We start from the raw sequence: 17,710 nt of genomic DNA, 5'->3' as shown, positions 1-17,710 counted from the left end.
GGTCACAATGAAGGCCCAAAAGACCTGGGTAAAAGCTGTTCAGCCGTTTAGTCAAACCCTTCTTCCTATTGTGATGGTAATGTGTTTATAATGATAGTTAAGAAGTTTAGTCAGAGAGAGGGGGGATACAGAGAGCTTCTGCAGGTAAGTCCTTCACATCATCATACATTAAAGTCTTTAAATAGTTCATGTGGTGTCAACACTTAACAGAATAGAAAACAAATAACTAACAACCAATAAGAGTCTTGCAATGAATCTGCCCTCTGTTCCGACCTGTCTCCATGGCAACACCCTGGTCAGTTATAGTAGGTCCAATTGTCCATCTCCTGGCCACCCCTGGGCTGGGCTCCACACTGCAGCCCCCTCTCCTCTGGTCTCTAGCCCCAGTCCTCTCCTCCTGTCTCCAGCTCCTCTTCTGCTAGCTCCGGCCCTTCTCCTCTCCTCCTGTCTCCAGCCCCTCTCCTCTCCTCCTGTCTCCAGCCACTCTCCTCTCCTCCTGTCTCCAGCCCCTCTCCTCTCCTCCTGTCTCCAGCCCTCTCCTCTCCTCCTGTCTCCAGCCACTCTCCTCTCCTCCTGTCTCCAGCCACTCTCCTCTCCTCCTGTCTCCAGCCACTCTCCTCTCCTCCTGTCTCCAGCCCCTCTCCTCTCCTCCTGTCTCCAGCCCCTCTCCTCTCCTCCTGTCTCCAGCCCCTCTCCTCTCCTCCTGTCTCCAGCCCCTCTCCTCTCCGTCTCCAGCCCCTCTCCTCCTGTCTCCAGCCCCTCTCCTCCTGTCTCCAGCCCCTCTCCTCCTGTCTCCAGCCCCTCTCCTCCTGTCTCCAGCCCCTCTCCTCCTGTCTCCAGCCCCTCTCCTCCTGTCTCCAGCCCCTCTCCTCCTGTCTCCAGCCCCTCTCCTCCTGTCTCCAGCCCCTCTCCTCCTGTCTCCAGCCCCTCTCCTCCTGTCTCCAGCCCCTCTCCTCCTGTCTCCAGCCCCTCTCCTCCTGTCTCCAGCCCCTCTCCTCCTGTCTCCAGCCCCTCTCCTCCTGTCTCCAGCCCCTCTCCTCCTGTCTCCAGCCCCTCTCCTCCTGTCTCCAGCCCCTCTCCTCCTGTCTCCAGCCCCTCTCCTCCTGTCTCCAGCCCCTCTCCTCCTGTCTCCAGCCCCTCTCCTCCTGTCTCCAGCCCCTCTCCTCCTGTCTCCAGCCCCTCTCCTCCTGTCTCCAGCCCCTCTCCTCCTGTCTCCAGCCCCTCTCCTCCTGTCTCCAGCCCCTCTCCTCACACCACTGAGTGATCATTGTTTTGTTTCCCTCCACTCAGCACGGTGTGATTGATGGAGGACGCTGAGCGGTCGGAGCCCTCGGCTGCCGTCCCGTTAACGTTCTCCTGGCGCTGACAGCACAGGATCTGCTTGAAGGTGGCGCTCATCTCCTTGTCCCGGTAGCTGTAGATGATGGGGTTCATGGCGGAGTTAAACTCAGCCAGAAGCAGGAAGAACTTCTCAAAGTCCAGGACGTTACAGTTGGCACAGAACACATCGAGTAGGATGAGAACCAGGCCTGGAGTCCAGCACACGATGAACGCACCTGGAGGAGAAGAGAAAAGTGAGAAAGTAAGACTATTCAGTTAGAGAATGGGACTGCTCAGTTAATCTGACCACCAGAAGGAGATGACTGGTTAGAGAATGGGACTGCTCAGTTAATCTGACCACCAGAAGGAGATGACTGGTTAGAGAATGGGACTGCTCAGTTAATCTGACCACCAGAAGGAGATGACTGGTTAGAGAATGGGACTGCTCAGTGTGGCCAGAAATTAGTCTCAACCTACAATTGTTGATTTCTATATAGAAAAGACATTTGAAACGCAGCCATATATTGTGGTATTGTATATTTTGACAGCAGCCCTTTTGATTTGAATGAAACCATACACGTTTTTCCATTGTAGAAGTGGTCAGGAAGTGATTTTTGGACCTGAATGGCAAAACATTCAGGAGATGTGCTCAAAGTTGACCTCTTCTACATACCTTACCATGAAACATTCGTCTTCGTCACTGGAAAATATCAACGACTGAAATGGATATATCTTTTTAAAAGTTTACAAGCAGCAATTGTCAAACTGTTTTATAATTTATTGAGAAACATTTAATTTCTTAACCTTAAAAGTTAAAACTATCTAAATGTTGTGTTGCACATATGCTGTAGCTTGGACCTTATTTTACATCAGATGTGTTTGTGTTGTGCCATCAGTTGAGACACAACGTGCACTTGAATATAAGGGGGGTCATATTTTGGCTGACACAGTTACTAAAATTAACTTACAAACGGTACCACAAAAAATAGTTGAAGGTCAATACAGAGAATGTTGACTTGAATGGGAATGGAATATATTTTGTTTTAAATTATACTGTCAATACTCCATAGGAAACCTAATGAAATATAGATAATGTTTATTCTAACAATGTGCCCTCTAAACGGGGCGCTTGGAGACGCAAGCGATCCGCCCCATTAGTTTGTGGTGTATTAGATCCACTTTGTTTCTATGATAGAATCAACAACATTATATCAGCCCCATTTGAATGCAACAAACCAAAACAAATGTAACTTTGCTAGATTGAGTATGATTTTGTTGCAGGCAGAGCCAGAGCGCAACGGTCTTTCAATCATCCGCAAAGTGAAAACGCTTTTCAGATCAGTTAAGATTCAGAGCCGCGCGTGTGCATATTTGTTGATATTCTTTGCTATTTAGCAAGTTAATAGCCCAATTATAGATGGGGAGTTACTGTTTCCTACAAGAGCACAAAAACCACTACTGTAGGCCTGTATTCAATACCTCATACAGACTACTGTAGGCCTGAACACCTCATGTAGACTACTGTAGACCTGAACACCTCATATAGACTACTGTAGGCCTGTATTTAACACCACATATAGACTACTGTAGACCTGAACACCTCAGACTACTGTAGGCCTGTATTTAACACCACATATAGACTACTGTAGGCCTGTATTTAACACCACATATAGACTACTGTAGGCCTGTATTTAACACCTCATATAGACTAATGTAGACCTGAACACCTCATGCAGACTACTGTAGACCTGAACACCTCATGTAGACTACTGTAGACCTGAACACCTCATATAGACTACTGTAGACCTGAACACCTCATATAGACTACTGTAGACCTGAACACCTCATATAGACCTGAACACCTCATATAGACTACTGTAGGCCTGAACACCTCATATAGACTACTGTAGGCCTGAACACCTCATATAGACTACTGTAGACCTGTATTTAACACCACATATAGACTACTGTAGACCTGAACACCTCATATAGACCGGAACACTTCATTTAGACTACTGTAGACCTAACACTTCATTTAGACTACTGTAGACCTGAACACCTCATGTAGACCACTGTAGGCCTGAACACCTCATATAGACTACTGTAGACCTGTATTTAACACCACATATAGACTACTGTAGACCTGAACACCTCATATAGACTACTGTAGACCTGAACACCTCATATAGACTACTGTAGAACTGAACACCTTATATAGACTACTGTAGGCCTGAACACCTCATACAGACTACTGTAGGCCTGAACACCTCATGCAGACTACTGTAGACCTTCACTGAACACCTCTTATAGACTACTGTAGACCTGACCACCTCATATAGGCTACTGTAGGCCTTCACTGAACACCTCATATAGACTACTGTAGGCCTTCACTGAACACCTCATATAGACTACTGTAGACCTGAGCACCTCATATAGACTACTGTGGACCTGAGCACCTCATATAGACTACTGTAGACCTGAGCACCTCATATAGACTACTGTAGACCTGAACACCTCATATAGACTACTGTAGGCCTGAACACCTCATATAGACTACTGTAGGCCTGAACACCTCATATAGACTACTGTAGGCCTGAGCACCTCATATAGAATACTGTAGGCCTGAACACCTCATGTAGACTACTGTAGGCCTTCACTGAACACCTCTTATAGACTACTGTAGGCCTGAACACCTCATGCAGACTACTGTAGGCCTGAACACCTCATGCAGACTACTGTAGGCCTGAACACCTCATGCAGACTACTGTAGACCTTCACTGAACACCTCTTATAGACTACTGTAGGCCTGTATTTAACATCTCATATAGACTACTGTAGACCTGTATACCTCATGTAGACTACTGTAGGCCTTCACTGAACACCTCTTATAGACTACTGTAGGCCTGTATACCTCATGTAGACTACTGTAGGCCTTCACTGAACACCTCTTATAGACTACTGTAGGCCTGTATACCTCATGTAGACTACTGTAGGCCTTCACTGAACACCTCTTATAGACTACTGTAGGCCTGTATTTAACCTCATATAGACTATCATAGAAATCAAAAGCTATTTCCATGTGAAAATGTTATGTGCTTTACTCCATTGGTTTTGTTGGTAGGCCTACGTTATGCTCCAATATCCACAATAATCTATTGGCTACTGTCTAAGACTGTAAGGGTACATACAGCCTATTGGCTACTGAAACTGTAAGGGTACAACCTATTGGCTACTGAAACTAAGGGTACAACCTATTGGCTACTGAAACTAAGGGTACAGCCTATTGGCTACTGAAACTGTAAGGGTACAACCTATTGGCTACTGAAACTAAGGGTACACAACCTATTGGCTACTGAAACTAAGGGTACAACCTATTGGCTACTGAAACTAAGGGTACAACCTATTGGCTACTGAAACTAAGGGTACAACCTATTGGCTACTGAAACTAAGGGTACAACCTATTGGCTACTGAAACTAAGGGTACAACCTATTGGCTACTGAAACTAAGGGTACAACCTACTTGGCTACTGAAACTAAGGGTACAACCTATTGGCTACTGAAACTAAGGGTACAACCTATTGGCTACTGAAACTAAGGGTACAACCTATTGGCTACTGAAACTAAGGGTACAACCTATTGGCTACTGAAACTAAGGGTACAACCTATTGGCTACTGAAACTAAGGGTTGGGCTACTGAAACTAAGGGTACAACCTATTGGCTACTGAAACTAAGGGTACAGCCTCAGTGTTCACTGTAAAACGCTCACCAGAAGTTGCACACAATTCTCACAATGTTCAAGTTTCCTCTCACAAAACCTACAATTTGCTCAGTGCCCCAAAACGTCAGAGGGAACATTGGACATGACCATTTAAAGTTGGCATTTGATGGTGGGTGGACAGGAAGCCATCTTTGTGGTAGTAATTACAAAGTTTAAATTCTATTTAATTTCAATGGTGCACCAGGTAAATTACAGTGTTCTGAAGGCATAGGTCCATTCTATGAATTGTGTTTCTATGATTGAAATGACACCCACCCTGTAGTCAAGAGCATGCTGTGTCTCAACCGATGGCGGCACGACACTAAAACCTGATGTAAATTAGGGTCTAAGCTACAACAGAATAACATCTGTTACATGTTTTTACATGCATACTTATTTTCCACCATAAATTGCAAATAAATTAATTAAAAATCCTACAACGTCATTTTCTGGATTTTTTTCCTCATTTTGTCTGTCATAGTTGAAGTGTACCTATGATGAAAATTACAGGCCTCTCATCTTTTTAAGTGGGAGAACTTGCACAATTGGTGGCTGACTAAATACTTTTTTGCCCCACTGTATATCCAACACCGAATGGAACATTTTCTACATGTGCTGATATATCCAACACCGAACGAGAGATTGTCTACCTGCGCTGATATATCCAACACCGAACGAGAGATCTTCTACCTGCGCTGATATATCCAACACCGAACGAGAGATCTTCTACCTGCGCTGATATATCCAACACCGAACGAGAGATCTTCTACCTGCGCTGATATATCCAACACCGAACGAGAGATCTTCTACCTGCGCTGATATATCCAACACCGAACGAGAGATCTTCTACCTGCGCTGATATATCCAACACCGAACGAGAGATCTTCTACCTGCGCTGATATATCCAACACCGAACGAGAGATCTTCTACCTGCGCTGATATATCCAACACCGAACGAGAGATTGTCTACCTGCGCTGATATATCCAACACCGAACGAGAGATTGTCTACCTGCGCTGATATATCCAACACCGAACGAGAGATTGTCTACCTGCGCTGATATATCCAACACCGAACGAGAGATCTTCTACCTGCGCTGATATATCCAACACCGAACGAGAGATTGTCTACCTGCGCTGATATATCCAACACCGAACGAGAGATTGTCTACCTGCGCTTGTTGGAGGATGGGAAGCTAGTCAATCACATGGTCGGACAACAGACCCTTGAGCACGCTCATGCCATTGGTAAATTGTTCCTCTTTATAGGCTTTAGTCTTGTGTAAAGTTTAACCGTTATTCATATAATTTAATTTAGTTTGTCAGAAATACTTTTGTATTGTGTTGTCATTCGAGGCGTTCTGGATGCCACCAAGGCCACATTTTGTGCTGTTTGCCCAGAGGAGGATGGAGGGTCATGGATGAAGAGGTGCATCTCCTTCGGGGCAGATCGTGTCTCCGTGAACATGGGCCACCGTGGGGGAGTGATTGCCCACCTGCAGAGAGAGGCAGGGGGGCATATAATCCCAATCCACTGTATGCCACAGAGAATGTATTAGTTACAAACTTATGATTTAGTGTGTGCATGCGCTAAGTGCTGGAATGGTAAATACCACATAATTATTGTTTTCTGTTGGCACAAGAGAAAGGGGGGAGATGGTGAATTGTTTGGGAAGATTCTGTTCTGACTTTCACAGACTAGAGCTGGCGCTATTGACCATTCAGAAGGTGGCGTGGATGGTCTCAAAGCCATGTTTGGTGGTTTGCTAAAGGATGAGGGTGTCCAGACCGCAGTGGAGTCTTTCAGAGTGCTAAACTCTGACACATGACCAGGCCAAGCCTCCTCACCTTCGGCGATGATGGTGTGGCAGAACTGATGAGGCATTTCAAGGAGCCTCTAGAGAGGTAAGAATTTATTTGACACTGCATTGCCATATGAGACCATGTTATGTTAGCATATTTTGCAAACTCACTTGCTCTGTTCAATCCTGCAGATCAGGGTGCAACATGGCTGCAATCCAGGATGAGTGGCAGGGGCTGAAAATCCTGGTCAGCCACAATTTCAAGGACAAGTCTTACGGTGGCCTGTGGGAGACCATGTTGACAAAGGATCCCTACAGGCACGATTACAAGGTCGACTAACAGTCCTGAGTGCTATCCTATGGTTGGTTTGATAAATTAATGGTAAGAGTTTAAATGAAATTGAAAGATATCTTTTCCCTAGAACATACTGGAGTTGGTGCAGCTTATGCCCATTTCAGCTGCCAAGTGAGAGCGAGGCTTCTCTGCGCAGAACCGGATTCGAATTCGACAAGAAGCTGCCTCCATCAACGAAGACCTGATGAGGATCAGCCTGGAGGGGCCTTCTGTCGAGGAGTTGGATCCCACTCCTGCCGTGGACCGCTGGCTGACCTCTAAGCGTGCCAGACGGCCAACATACAAAACCAGCTGGACAATGATATCCTTTGCGTCTAGTAGGCATGGGTCATGGGTCAATGTGTGATTTTGGTGGTATGTGCTGTTCCACAGATGTGTGTCCCTTAGTACTCGCACACACACACACAGTATAAATATGTATGTAATAAATTGTTAATAAACTCGTTACATTTTTCACTGTGCTCCTACATTTTTTCATTTAGGAGCACATGTACTCCTTGGGGAGAAAGTTAGCGTAGAGCCCTGTTATACCACCCCTACTTTGTCACAACACAACTGATTAGCTCAAAAGCATTAAGCTCTTTGGGAAAGGTGGGGTGCTAGGAAAGGGTCCCAGCTACATAAATGGTTGTTTTGTTCGATAAAGTCCTTAATATCCCAAAAAAGTCAGTGTAGTTGGCGCACTTGATTCTGTAATCCACCTGTTCCCCTCGTTCAACATGCAGACAAAGGAATCCCAATTAACTTCATCCAAACAAGTCAAATAACGTTTCTAATCAATCCTCAGGTACCCCAATATGTAAATAAATGATCAAATTTAAGACGGAGAATAGTATGTTTATTACCGAAGATAAATAATGAAGTGGCCGCCCTTATCCACGTGCGCTACAAGACTACAGTCAAACCAAGAGCCACCTTGAAAAACTACAAATTCTGGTTCATTTTTCAAAACACAAGCCTGAAACCCTTTCTAAAGACTGTTGACATCTAGTGGAAGCCCTAGGAACTGCAATCTGGGAGAAATTCCTTTGATTTTCCCATAAACAAGCATTTGAATGGGCAGACACCTCAACAACAAAATAAACTTGGGTTTTCACCTGCCATATCAGTTCTGTTATACTCACAGACATTATTTTAACAGTTTTAGAAACTACTACCAATTATATGCATATCCTAGTTTCTGTGCCTGAGTAGCAGGCAGTTTACTTTGGGCACCCCAGTCATCCAAACTTCTGAATACTGCCCCCTAGCCTTAAGAAGTTTTAAAGGAGGAAATAAATTCCAAAAATGAACTTTTAACAAGGCACACCTGTTAATTAAAATGCATTCTAGTTGACTACCTCATGAAGCTGGTTGAGACAATGCAAAGCTGTCATCAAGGCAAAGGGTGGCTACATTGAAGAATGTCAAATTTAAAATATATTATGATTTGTTTAACTCTTTTTTGGTTACTACATAGTTCCATGTGTTATTTCATAGTTTTGATGTCTTCACTATTATTCTACAATGTATAAAATAGTAAAAATAAATAAAAAACCCTGGGATGAGTAGGTGTGTCCCAAATAGGACGCATATATAGTTAGTAGTTCTCTGTTAAGGTCAAGGCCTCTCCTTGGTTCCTCTGACACAAAATGATCCTCCTCTTATCTCCAACTAAAGACAACACGTTCTTGACCATCACAGCAACATCATTTACACATATAGCTACAATTCTGCTTTTATCAACATAACATTCTGATTATACCCAAAGACAAAGATGCATGAAGATTTACACTCTACAATGACATTCAGCTGAAAATCTCTGTGTTAAAAAAATAACAATATTCAGACTTTGTAAGAGAGCAGATGTTTTGTTAAAGCTTTTCCCTCTGCTTTATGTTCCGCTCAGCGGGTCTCAGCCTAGTCTGGCTGTACACCTCATGTCTCAGATATTCAGAGAGGCTCTCAGGAGTTAAACAAGCTGTAAGAGAAGAGCAGCCGACTCACATGTTCTACCTGGAACCCAAAATAACATTTAGGTTCTCCCAACCGACAGAGACAGAGAGAGAGAGAAAGAGAGAAGACATCTGTGGGTTGTGAATGGAATGAGAGAGAAACAATGACATCTGAAATATCTATTTTTTGGGGGGAACTTTGAGTGTTATGTTTACTGTGCATTTTATATTGTTTATTATCGATTTCACTTGCTTTGGCAATGTAAACATATAGTATATTTCCCATGCCAATAAAACCAATTGAATTGACAGCTGTGAATTGTGAATGAGGAGAGAGACATCTGTCAAATTTAAATGTTATGTGTCACATGCGCTGAATACAACAGGTAAATACCATGGAATGCGTAATTACAAGCCCTTAACCAACAATGCAGTTCAGGAATTAGAGTTGAGAAAATATTAGTTCATTTGTACATGTAGGTAGGGGTGTGTCAAGTGACAATATATAGATAATAAGCAGCGAGTAGCAGCAGTGTAAAAACAAAGGGGGGAGGGGTGTCAATGTAAATAGTCCAGGTAGCCATTTTACTAATTGTTCATCAGTCTTATGGCTTGGGGGTAGAAGCTGTTAAGGAGCCTTTTGGACCTACAGTACCGCTTGTCGTGCGGTAGCAGAGAGAACAGTCTATGACTGGGGTGACTGCCTTGGATGGCAGGAAGCTTGGATGGCAGGAAGCTTGCCCCCAGTGATGTACTGGGCCGTACGCACTACTCTTCGTATCGCCTTACAGTAGGATGATAAGCAGTTGCCGTACCAGGTTGTAATGCAACCAGTCAGGATGCTCTCGATGGTGCAGCTGTATAACTTTTTGAGGATCTGGGGACCCATGCCAAAGGAAAAGGCATTGTTGTGCCCTCTTCACAACTGTCTTGGTGTGTTTGGACCATGATAGATCGTTGGTGATGTGGACACCAAGGAACTTGAAACTCTCGACCCGCTCCACTACAGCCCTGTTGATGTTAATGGGGGCCTGTTCGGCCTGCCTGTTCCTGTAGTCCATGATCAGCTCATTTGTATTGCTCACGTTGAGGGAGAGGTTGTTGTCCTGTCCTCCTCCCTAAAGGCTGTCTCATTGTTGTTGGTGATCAGGCCTATCACCGTTGTGTTGTCAGCAAACTTGATGGTGTTGGAGTCGTGTTTGGCCATGCAGTCGTGGGTGAACAGGGAGTACAGGAGGGGACTGAGCACGCACCCCTGAGGGGCCCCTGTGTTGAGGATCAGCGTGGCAGACGTGTTGTTGCCTACCCTCACCACCTGGGGAGCAGCCCGTCAGGAAGTCCAGGTTCCAGTTGCAGAAGGTGTTTAATCACAGGGTCCTTAGCTTAGTGATCAGCTTTGAGGGCACTATGGTGTTGAACGCTGAGCTGTAGTCAATGAATAGCATTCTCACATCAGTGTTCCTTTTGTCCAGGTGGGAAAGGGCAGTGGAGTACGATTGAGATTGTGTCTTCTGTGGATCTGTTGGGGCGGTATGCGAATTGGAGTGGGTCCAGGGTTTCAGGGATAATGGTGTTGATGTGAGCCATGAGCAGTCTAACAAAGCATTTCATGGCTACTGGCATGAGTGCTACGGGACGTTAGTCATTTAGGCAGGTTACCTTCGCTTTCTTAGACATAGGGACTATGGTGGTATGCTTAAAACATGTAGGTATTATAGACTCGGTCAGGGAGAGGTTGAAAATGTCAGTGAAGACACTTGCCAGTTGGTTAGCGCATGCTCTGAGTATACATCCAGGTAATCCGTCTGGCCCTGCGGCCTTGTGAACGTTGACCTCTTTAAAAGGGTCTTTCTCACATCGGCTATGGAGAGCGTGATCAGACAATTGTCCGTAACAGCTGGTGCTCTCATGCATGCTTCAGTGTTGCTTGCATCGAAGCAAGCATAAAAGGCATTTAGCCCGTCTGGTAGGCTTGCATCACTGGGCAACTCGCGTCTGGGTTTCTATTTTTATATATACGTTTTATAATAGTTTGCAATCCCTGCCACATCTGACGAGCGTCAGAGCCGGTGTAGTATACAGCTGTAGGTTGTGAATGGGGAGAGAGGAAAGATGCTGTATGAAAGAGGCTGTATGAGAGGGGAGAGGCTGTATGAGAGGGGCTGTATGAGAGGGGCTGTATGAGAGGGAAGAGGCTGTATGAGAGAGGCTGTATGAGAGAGGCTGTATGAGAGGGAAGAGGCTGTATGAGAGAGGAGAGAGGCTGTATGAGAGAGGAGAGAAACTGTATGAGAGATGCTGTATGAGAGGAGAATGGCTGTATGAGAGGGGAGAGAGGCTGTATGAGAGGGTAGAGAGGCTGTATGAGAGGGGAGAGAGGCTGTATGAGAGGGGAGAGAGGCTGTATGAGAGGGGAGAGAGGCTGTATGAAAGGGGAGAGAGGCTGTGTGAGAACACTTCTCCCTCCTAGTTACTGAGACCTGGGAAGTTGTGGGAACATGATGAGGACTAATTTATACCAGATGGCAGGGATGAACAGAGACTAAAACACAACACAGCCCAACCCTAACACACCCCTGAGAAAAGAAAACAAACCAGAGAAAAACAGAAAATTAACATTCACATTGTTTGTCTATTCAGTTAGGAACATTCACATTTTTTGTCTATTCAGTTAGGAACATTCACATTGTCTGTCTATTCAGTTAGGAACATTCACATTGTTTCAAACATATCATATCTCAGTCTAACTCTCTTCAGATGTCAGACTGGGAGAGTTAAAATAACACATCTGTTCCTCTCATGTCCTCTGAAAGATGTTCTAGTATGCTGCTATAGTACTCTCGCTATTGGCCATTCACTACTCTGTGGTCTGGTGTCCTACTAGGGTATATCACAAAGGCCCCGTATAACAAACAGATGATACAATGTGCTGAAAGGAACAATCTCTGCCTCATCATCATTCTCATCAACAGCATCACTTCCTCATAGATCTCTTATAGAAATGGTTCTGAATGACTAAATCGTCACCCTCTTCTGCAGAAATGGAAACTATTTCCTGAACTCATTTGGTCTAAAAGGCACTTTCAATAATTCTGTTTGAAAATGGCACTGGGGGTAAATGCAGGAATTAGTGTCCTATTTCTCTATTACAGGAAGCCATTATGATGTTGTTTTTAATATAGTTTATAATATTTATGTCGACGTCCCAAATGGCACCCTATTCTCTACATGGTGCACCCTATTCTCTACATGGTGCACTATGTAGGGAATAGGGTGCCATTTGGGACACATTCGTCTCTGAGGAGGTTTTGGTTTCAGTCTCGCTGAGATAAAAAGCTAAAACGTCAACACAAATTTACACCCAAGACTGAGCTGAGCCGTGCTACAGAAGACCGTGCTACAGTACAGGAGGCCATGCTACAGTACAGTAGGCTGTGTTACAGAAGGCTGTGCTACAGTAGGCCGTGCTACAGTACAGTAGGCCGTGCTACAGTACAGTAGGCTGTGCTAGTGGTAGAAGCCACCATTTGGACACACCTACTCATTCAAGGGTTATTCTTTTTATTGTAGAATAACACTTGACTATGAAATAACACATATGGTATCATGTAGTAACCAAAAAAAGTGTTAAACAAATCAAAACATATTTTATATTTGACATTCTTCAAAGTAGCCACCCTTTGCCTTGATGACAGCTTTGCACACTCTCAACCAGCTTCATGAGGGAGTCACCTGGAATGCATTTTAATTAACAGGTGTGCCTTTTTAAAAGTTGTGGAATATCTTTCCTTCTTAATGCGTTTGAGCCAATCAGTTGTGTTGTGACAAGGTAGGGGTGTTATACAGAAGATAGCTCTATTTGGTAAAAGACCAAGTCCATATTATGGCAAAAACAGTTTAAATAAGCAAAGAGAAACAACATTCCATCATTACTTTAAGACATGAAGGTCAGTCAATACGGAACATTTCAAGAACTTTGAAAGTTTCTTAAAGGGCAGTCACAAAAACCATCAAGTGCTATGATGAAACTGGCTCTCATGAGGTCCGTCACAGGAAAGGAAGACCCAGAGTTACCTCTGCTGTTGAGGATAAGTTCATTAGAGTTACCAGCCTCAGATTGTAGGTAAAATAAATTCCTCACAGAGTTCAAGTAACAGACACATCAACTGTTCAGAGGAGACTGCGTGAATCAGACCTTCATGGTCAAATTGTTGCAAAGAAACCACTACTAAGTGTCCAATAATCAGACATTTGCTTGGGCCAAGAAACACGAGCAATGGACATCATGTCCTTTGTTCTGACGAGTCCAAATGTTTCATGTTTTGTTCCTACCGCCGTGTCTTTGGGAGATGCAGAGTAAGTGACCGGATGATCTCTGCATGTGTTGTTCCTGCGGTGAAGCATGGAGGAGGAGGTGTGATGGAGCTTTGCTGGTGACAGTGTCTGATTTATTTATAATTCAAGGCACACTATCAGCATTGCTACCACATCATTCTGCAGCGATACGTCATCCCATCTGGTTTGCGCTTAGTGAGGCTATCATTTGTTTTTCAACAGGACAATGACCCAAAACACACCTCCAGGCTGTGTTTATTTTTTATTTATTTATTTCACCTTTATTTAACCAGGTAGGCAAGTTGAGAACAAGTTCTCATTTACAATTGCGACCTGGCCAAGATAAAGCAAAGCAGTTCGACACATACAACGACACAGAGTTGTAAGGGCTATTTGAGTGGAGTGCTGCGTCAGATGACCTGGCCTCCACAATCACCCAACCTGAAGCCAATTGAGATGGTTTGGGATGAGTTGGACCGCAGAGTGAAGGAAAAGCAGCCAACAAGTGCTCAGCATACGTGGGAACTCCTTCAAGGCTGTTGGAAAAGCATGTGGGACCTCCTTCAAGACGGTTAGAAAAGCATGTGGGACCTCCTTCAAGACGGTTGGAAAAGCATGTGGGACCTCCTTTAAGACGGTTGGAAAAGCATGTGGGACCTCCTTCAAGACGGTTGGAAAAGCATGTGGGACCTCCTTCAAGACGGTTGGAAAAGCATGTGGGACCTCCTTCAAGACGGTTGAAAAAGCATGTGGGACCTCCTTCAAGACGGTTGGAAAAGCATGTGGGACCTCCTTCAAGACGGTTGGAAAAGCATGTGGGACCTCCTTCAAGACGGTTGGAAAAGCATGTGGGACCTCCTTCAAGACGGTTGGAAAAGCATGTGGGACCTCCTTCAAGACGGTTGGGAAAGCATGTGGGACCTCCTTCAAGGCTGTTGGAAAAGCATGTGGGACCTCCTTCAAGGCTGTTGGAAAAGCATGTGGGACCTCCTTCAAGACGTTTGGAAAAGCATGTGGGACCTCCTTCAAGACGTTTGGAAAAGCATGTCCCAGTAAAGCAATGACAACAATCAATCAATCAAATCAATCATCACAGAAAATTGATTAAAAAAATAGCCCACATTAATGTAGCCTAAGAAACAAGTTTTATGAAATCAATAACTTCTTAGTAACAGATGACACGTATATTTTGAATCTGAAACTCACTCCGATAATAGCTTTGACGATGCAGTGGTAGTAATACATGGTTATAACATCTACAGAAAAGCCAATGGTGTTTCTGTTTATATTCAGAACCACACTCCTGTAAAGCTTAGAGGCACATCATGTTAAATTTTGTTGAAGTAATATGGCTACAGGTTTGTCTGCCTTACCTAAAGCCCATTCTGGTGGGAAGCTGCTATAGACCACCAAGTTCTCACAGTCAGTATCTGGTTAGCATGTGTGAAATGCTTGATAATGTATGTGATATCAACAGAGCGGTATATTTTCTGGGTGATTTAAATATTTGACTGGCTTTCATCAAGCTGCCCACTCAATAATAATAAAAGAAACTCTAACCAGTCCCTGCACCCTGTTTCAGATTATCAGTCAACCTACCAGGGTAGAGCCCCCGAGTGGCACAGCGGTCTAAGGCACTGCATCGCAGTGCTAGAAGCGTCACCAAAGAGCCTGGTTTAATTGCAGGCCGTATCATAACCGGCCGTGATTGGGAGTCCAATAGGGCGGCGCACAATTGGCCCAGGATCATACGGGTTAGGGTTTGGCCAGGGTAGGTGGTCATTGTAAATCAAAATGGTTTTCATAACTGACTTGCCTAGTAAAAATAAAAGGTTCAATAAATACACATAATAATAATTCAACGCGCAGGAATTAAATAAACCATCAACATGTATTGATCACATCTTTATAAATGCTGTAGAATTTTGCTTTAAGCAGTATCCAAATTCGTTGGATGTAGTGTTCGGAATAGCCATATCTAGGAAAACCAACGTTCCAAAGGCTGGGCCTAATACAGGGTATAAGAGGTCATACAAGAAGTTTCATAGTGTTTCCTATATTGATGATGTGAAGAATATTTGCTAGTCTGTGGTGAGTAATGAGGAACAACCAGACGCTGCACTTGACACATTTATGAAATTGCTTATTCCAGTTACTAATAAGCTCATTAAGAAAATGACTAAAAACTTCAATCTAAATGAATTTATGAGGAATTTTAACATTGTATGTTTGAGAGGGAGGAGGCAAAAGGAATGGCAAATAAGTCTGGCTGCACAACTGATTGGCAAACGTACTGCAAATTGAGAACTCATGGGCTATTTATTTTTAGCACTTTTCTGGGTTGCTTGATTATTTTTAATGCTTTTACTGGGAAGCTTATCAGAGGTAGACTTACACATGTTATTTACATTGGAGCTGATAGTGCAGGGTGAGCTGCATAAATTGGACTTCCTACTATTGCACACCGCCTCAGTGCTAACAGTGTAACTCTGGTTTATAGGCTCATGATTACTGCTTACAATAGCTGTAGGATAAACAAATGTATTCGGTGCAATTGGGGGTACATAAATTAAATTACTTACATTGTGTTTGCCAATGCCCCTAAGATCATGTACATTTCATGCAGCATTATGACGACTCATTGTAGGTAGACTCATTGTCACAATGGTAGGGATTAACTGAGCTGGTCTTGGATCATTTACCAGTCATTGTTTCAACGCAGCCTTGAAATGCGTGGATAGAGTCCAGGAGCCAAGATGATTTGGATGGACTCCGTCATTCCTGTAGTGGTCAGGTGGCGCAAAGAGGGCCCTTAAATGAACACGGAGAACTAGCGTTAATAATGGCTCAAAGTGGAGGAGGAGGTTGACTTAATTTCTACTTGTTTTTGTAAGAAGTGTTGACATGCTGAATGCACCAAGGTGTCCTGTTTAACTTCTGCAGGATCACTCTCAAAATTGGGACAGTTTTTGCTCAATAATGTGACTAGAATGGCATTGTAAACAGCCAACTTTCCGGGACATAGACAGTATACCATAAGAAGCCTTAAAAAGGTGTGTTAATCTGCAGGGTCCAATCTACTGTAGCTGTCACAGCAAAACAAACAGCTATTGGTTGAGGACACAAGAACAAATCACTTAAAGGCAACTGGTTTGATACATTCACCTCTGACGGTAAACAATGTACTTACATTCAGTAATCTGGCTCCGATTTATCATCCTGAGAGTCAGAGATAAAATGTAGCATAGTTTTGTTTGATAAAATCCATTTTTATATCCTAACACGGTCCAGGAAAACATTGCTTTTAACCCAGTCAGTTTCTGTGCAATCTTCACACACTCGAGAAGGTAACCAAAGTTGTTTCATTATTCTATATTAAGTTACACAACACTCCAAATCAGCCCATGAAGGTCAGCCATCATTATGAACCACCAAGCCGTCATATCGGCTTAGCCCACTTGGGAATCTTCCCTATCATTGTTACCAATATCTACTGTTTGATTAGTTAGTTAGTAAATAAATGATAAAGCCAATTGGTGTTGATGATGATTCATAGTTTAGGCTGGGTTCATGCAGATAATCAAGAATTCTACAGCGTTTGAAATGAGACTGACATGAGGTAAAGAATAACTCATTAATTGATCAGATATTAAAATTATAACTTTGTAATCTGAAGATTTTCCTTGGTGCCCCGACTTCCTAGTTAATTACATCTACATGATTAGTTTAATCACGTAATAATAATTACAGAGAAATGATTTGATAAAATAACAGTCTTCACCTTTAATGATGCCAAAGACACGACCACACACACACACACACACACACGTTTGGGGTCACTTAGAAATGTCCTTGTTTTTGAAAGAAAAGCACATTTTTTACCATTAAAATTAATCAAATTGATCAGAAATACAGTGTAGACATTGTTAATGTTGTAAATTACTATTGTAGCTGGAGACAACTGATTTTTAATAGAATATCTTCATAGGCGTATAGAGGCCCATTATCAGCATCCATCACTTCTGTGTTCCAACGGCACGTTGTGTTAGCTAATCCAAGTTTATCATTTTAAAAAGGCTAATTGATCATCAGAAAATCCTTTTGAAATTATGTCTATAGGGTCCTATCCAGAAGAGGTGTTTAAACTACAAGCACACAGCTTGGACAACCATGCATATCCCACAAGTAGGGATGAACGATATTTTGGC

At 43.5% G+C, this 17,710-nt stretch overlaps 1 protein-coding gene across 3 annotated transcripts in view; it reads right to left on the bottom strand.

Moving 5' to 3' along the window:
* Positions 1 to 1,155: 1,155 nt before the first annotated feature.
* The window catches only part of LOC112219882 (lysophosphatidic acid receptor 1), a 56,903-nt gene continuing 40,348 nt past the window's right edge, over positions 1,156 to 17,710 (bottom strand). For 2 of the 3 annotated variants that reach the window (XM_042302804.1, XM_042302805.1), the window contains exon 3: positions 1,156 to 1,556. In XM_042302804.1, the coding sequence (XP_042158738.1) occupies positions 1,249 to 1,556 (308 nt within the window). In that variant the 3' untranslated portion in view covers positions 1,156 to 1,248. Of the gene's footprint in view, positions 1,557 to 16,204; positions 16,314 to 17,710 lie in introns of all 3 variants that reach the window. The other variant, XM_042302806.1, reaches the window with a different exon arrangement.

Source organism: Oncorhynchus tshawytscha, linkage group LG20, assembly GCF_018296145.1.
Source record: "Oncorhynchus tshawytscha isolate Ot180627B linkage group LG20, Otsh_v2.0, whole genome shotgun sequence".
In the NCBI taxonomy this organism is placed as follows: Eukaryota; Metazoa; Chordata; class Actinopteri; order Salmoniformes; family Salmonidae; genus Oncorhynchus; species Oncorhynchus tshawytscha.
This window is presented reverse-complemented; position numbering and strand designations above follow the sequence as displayed.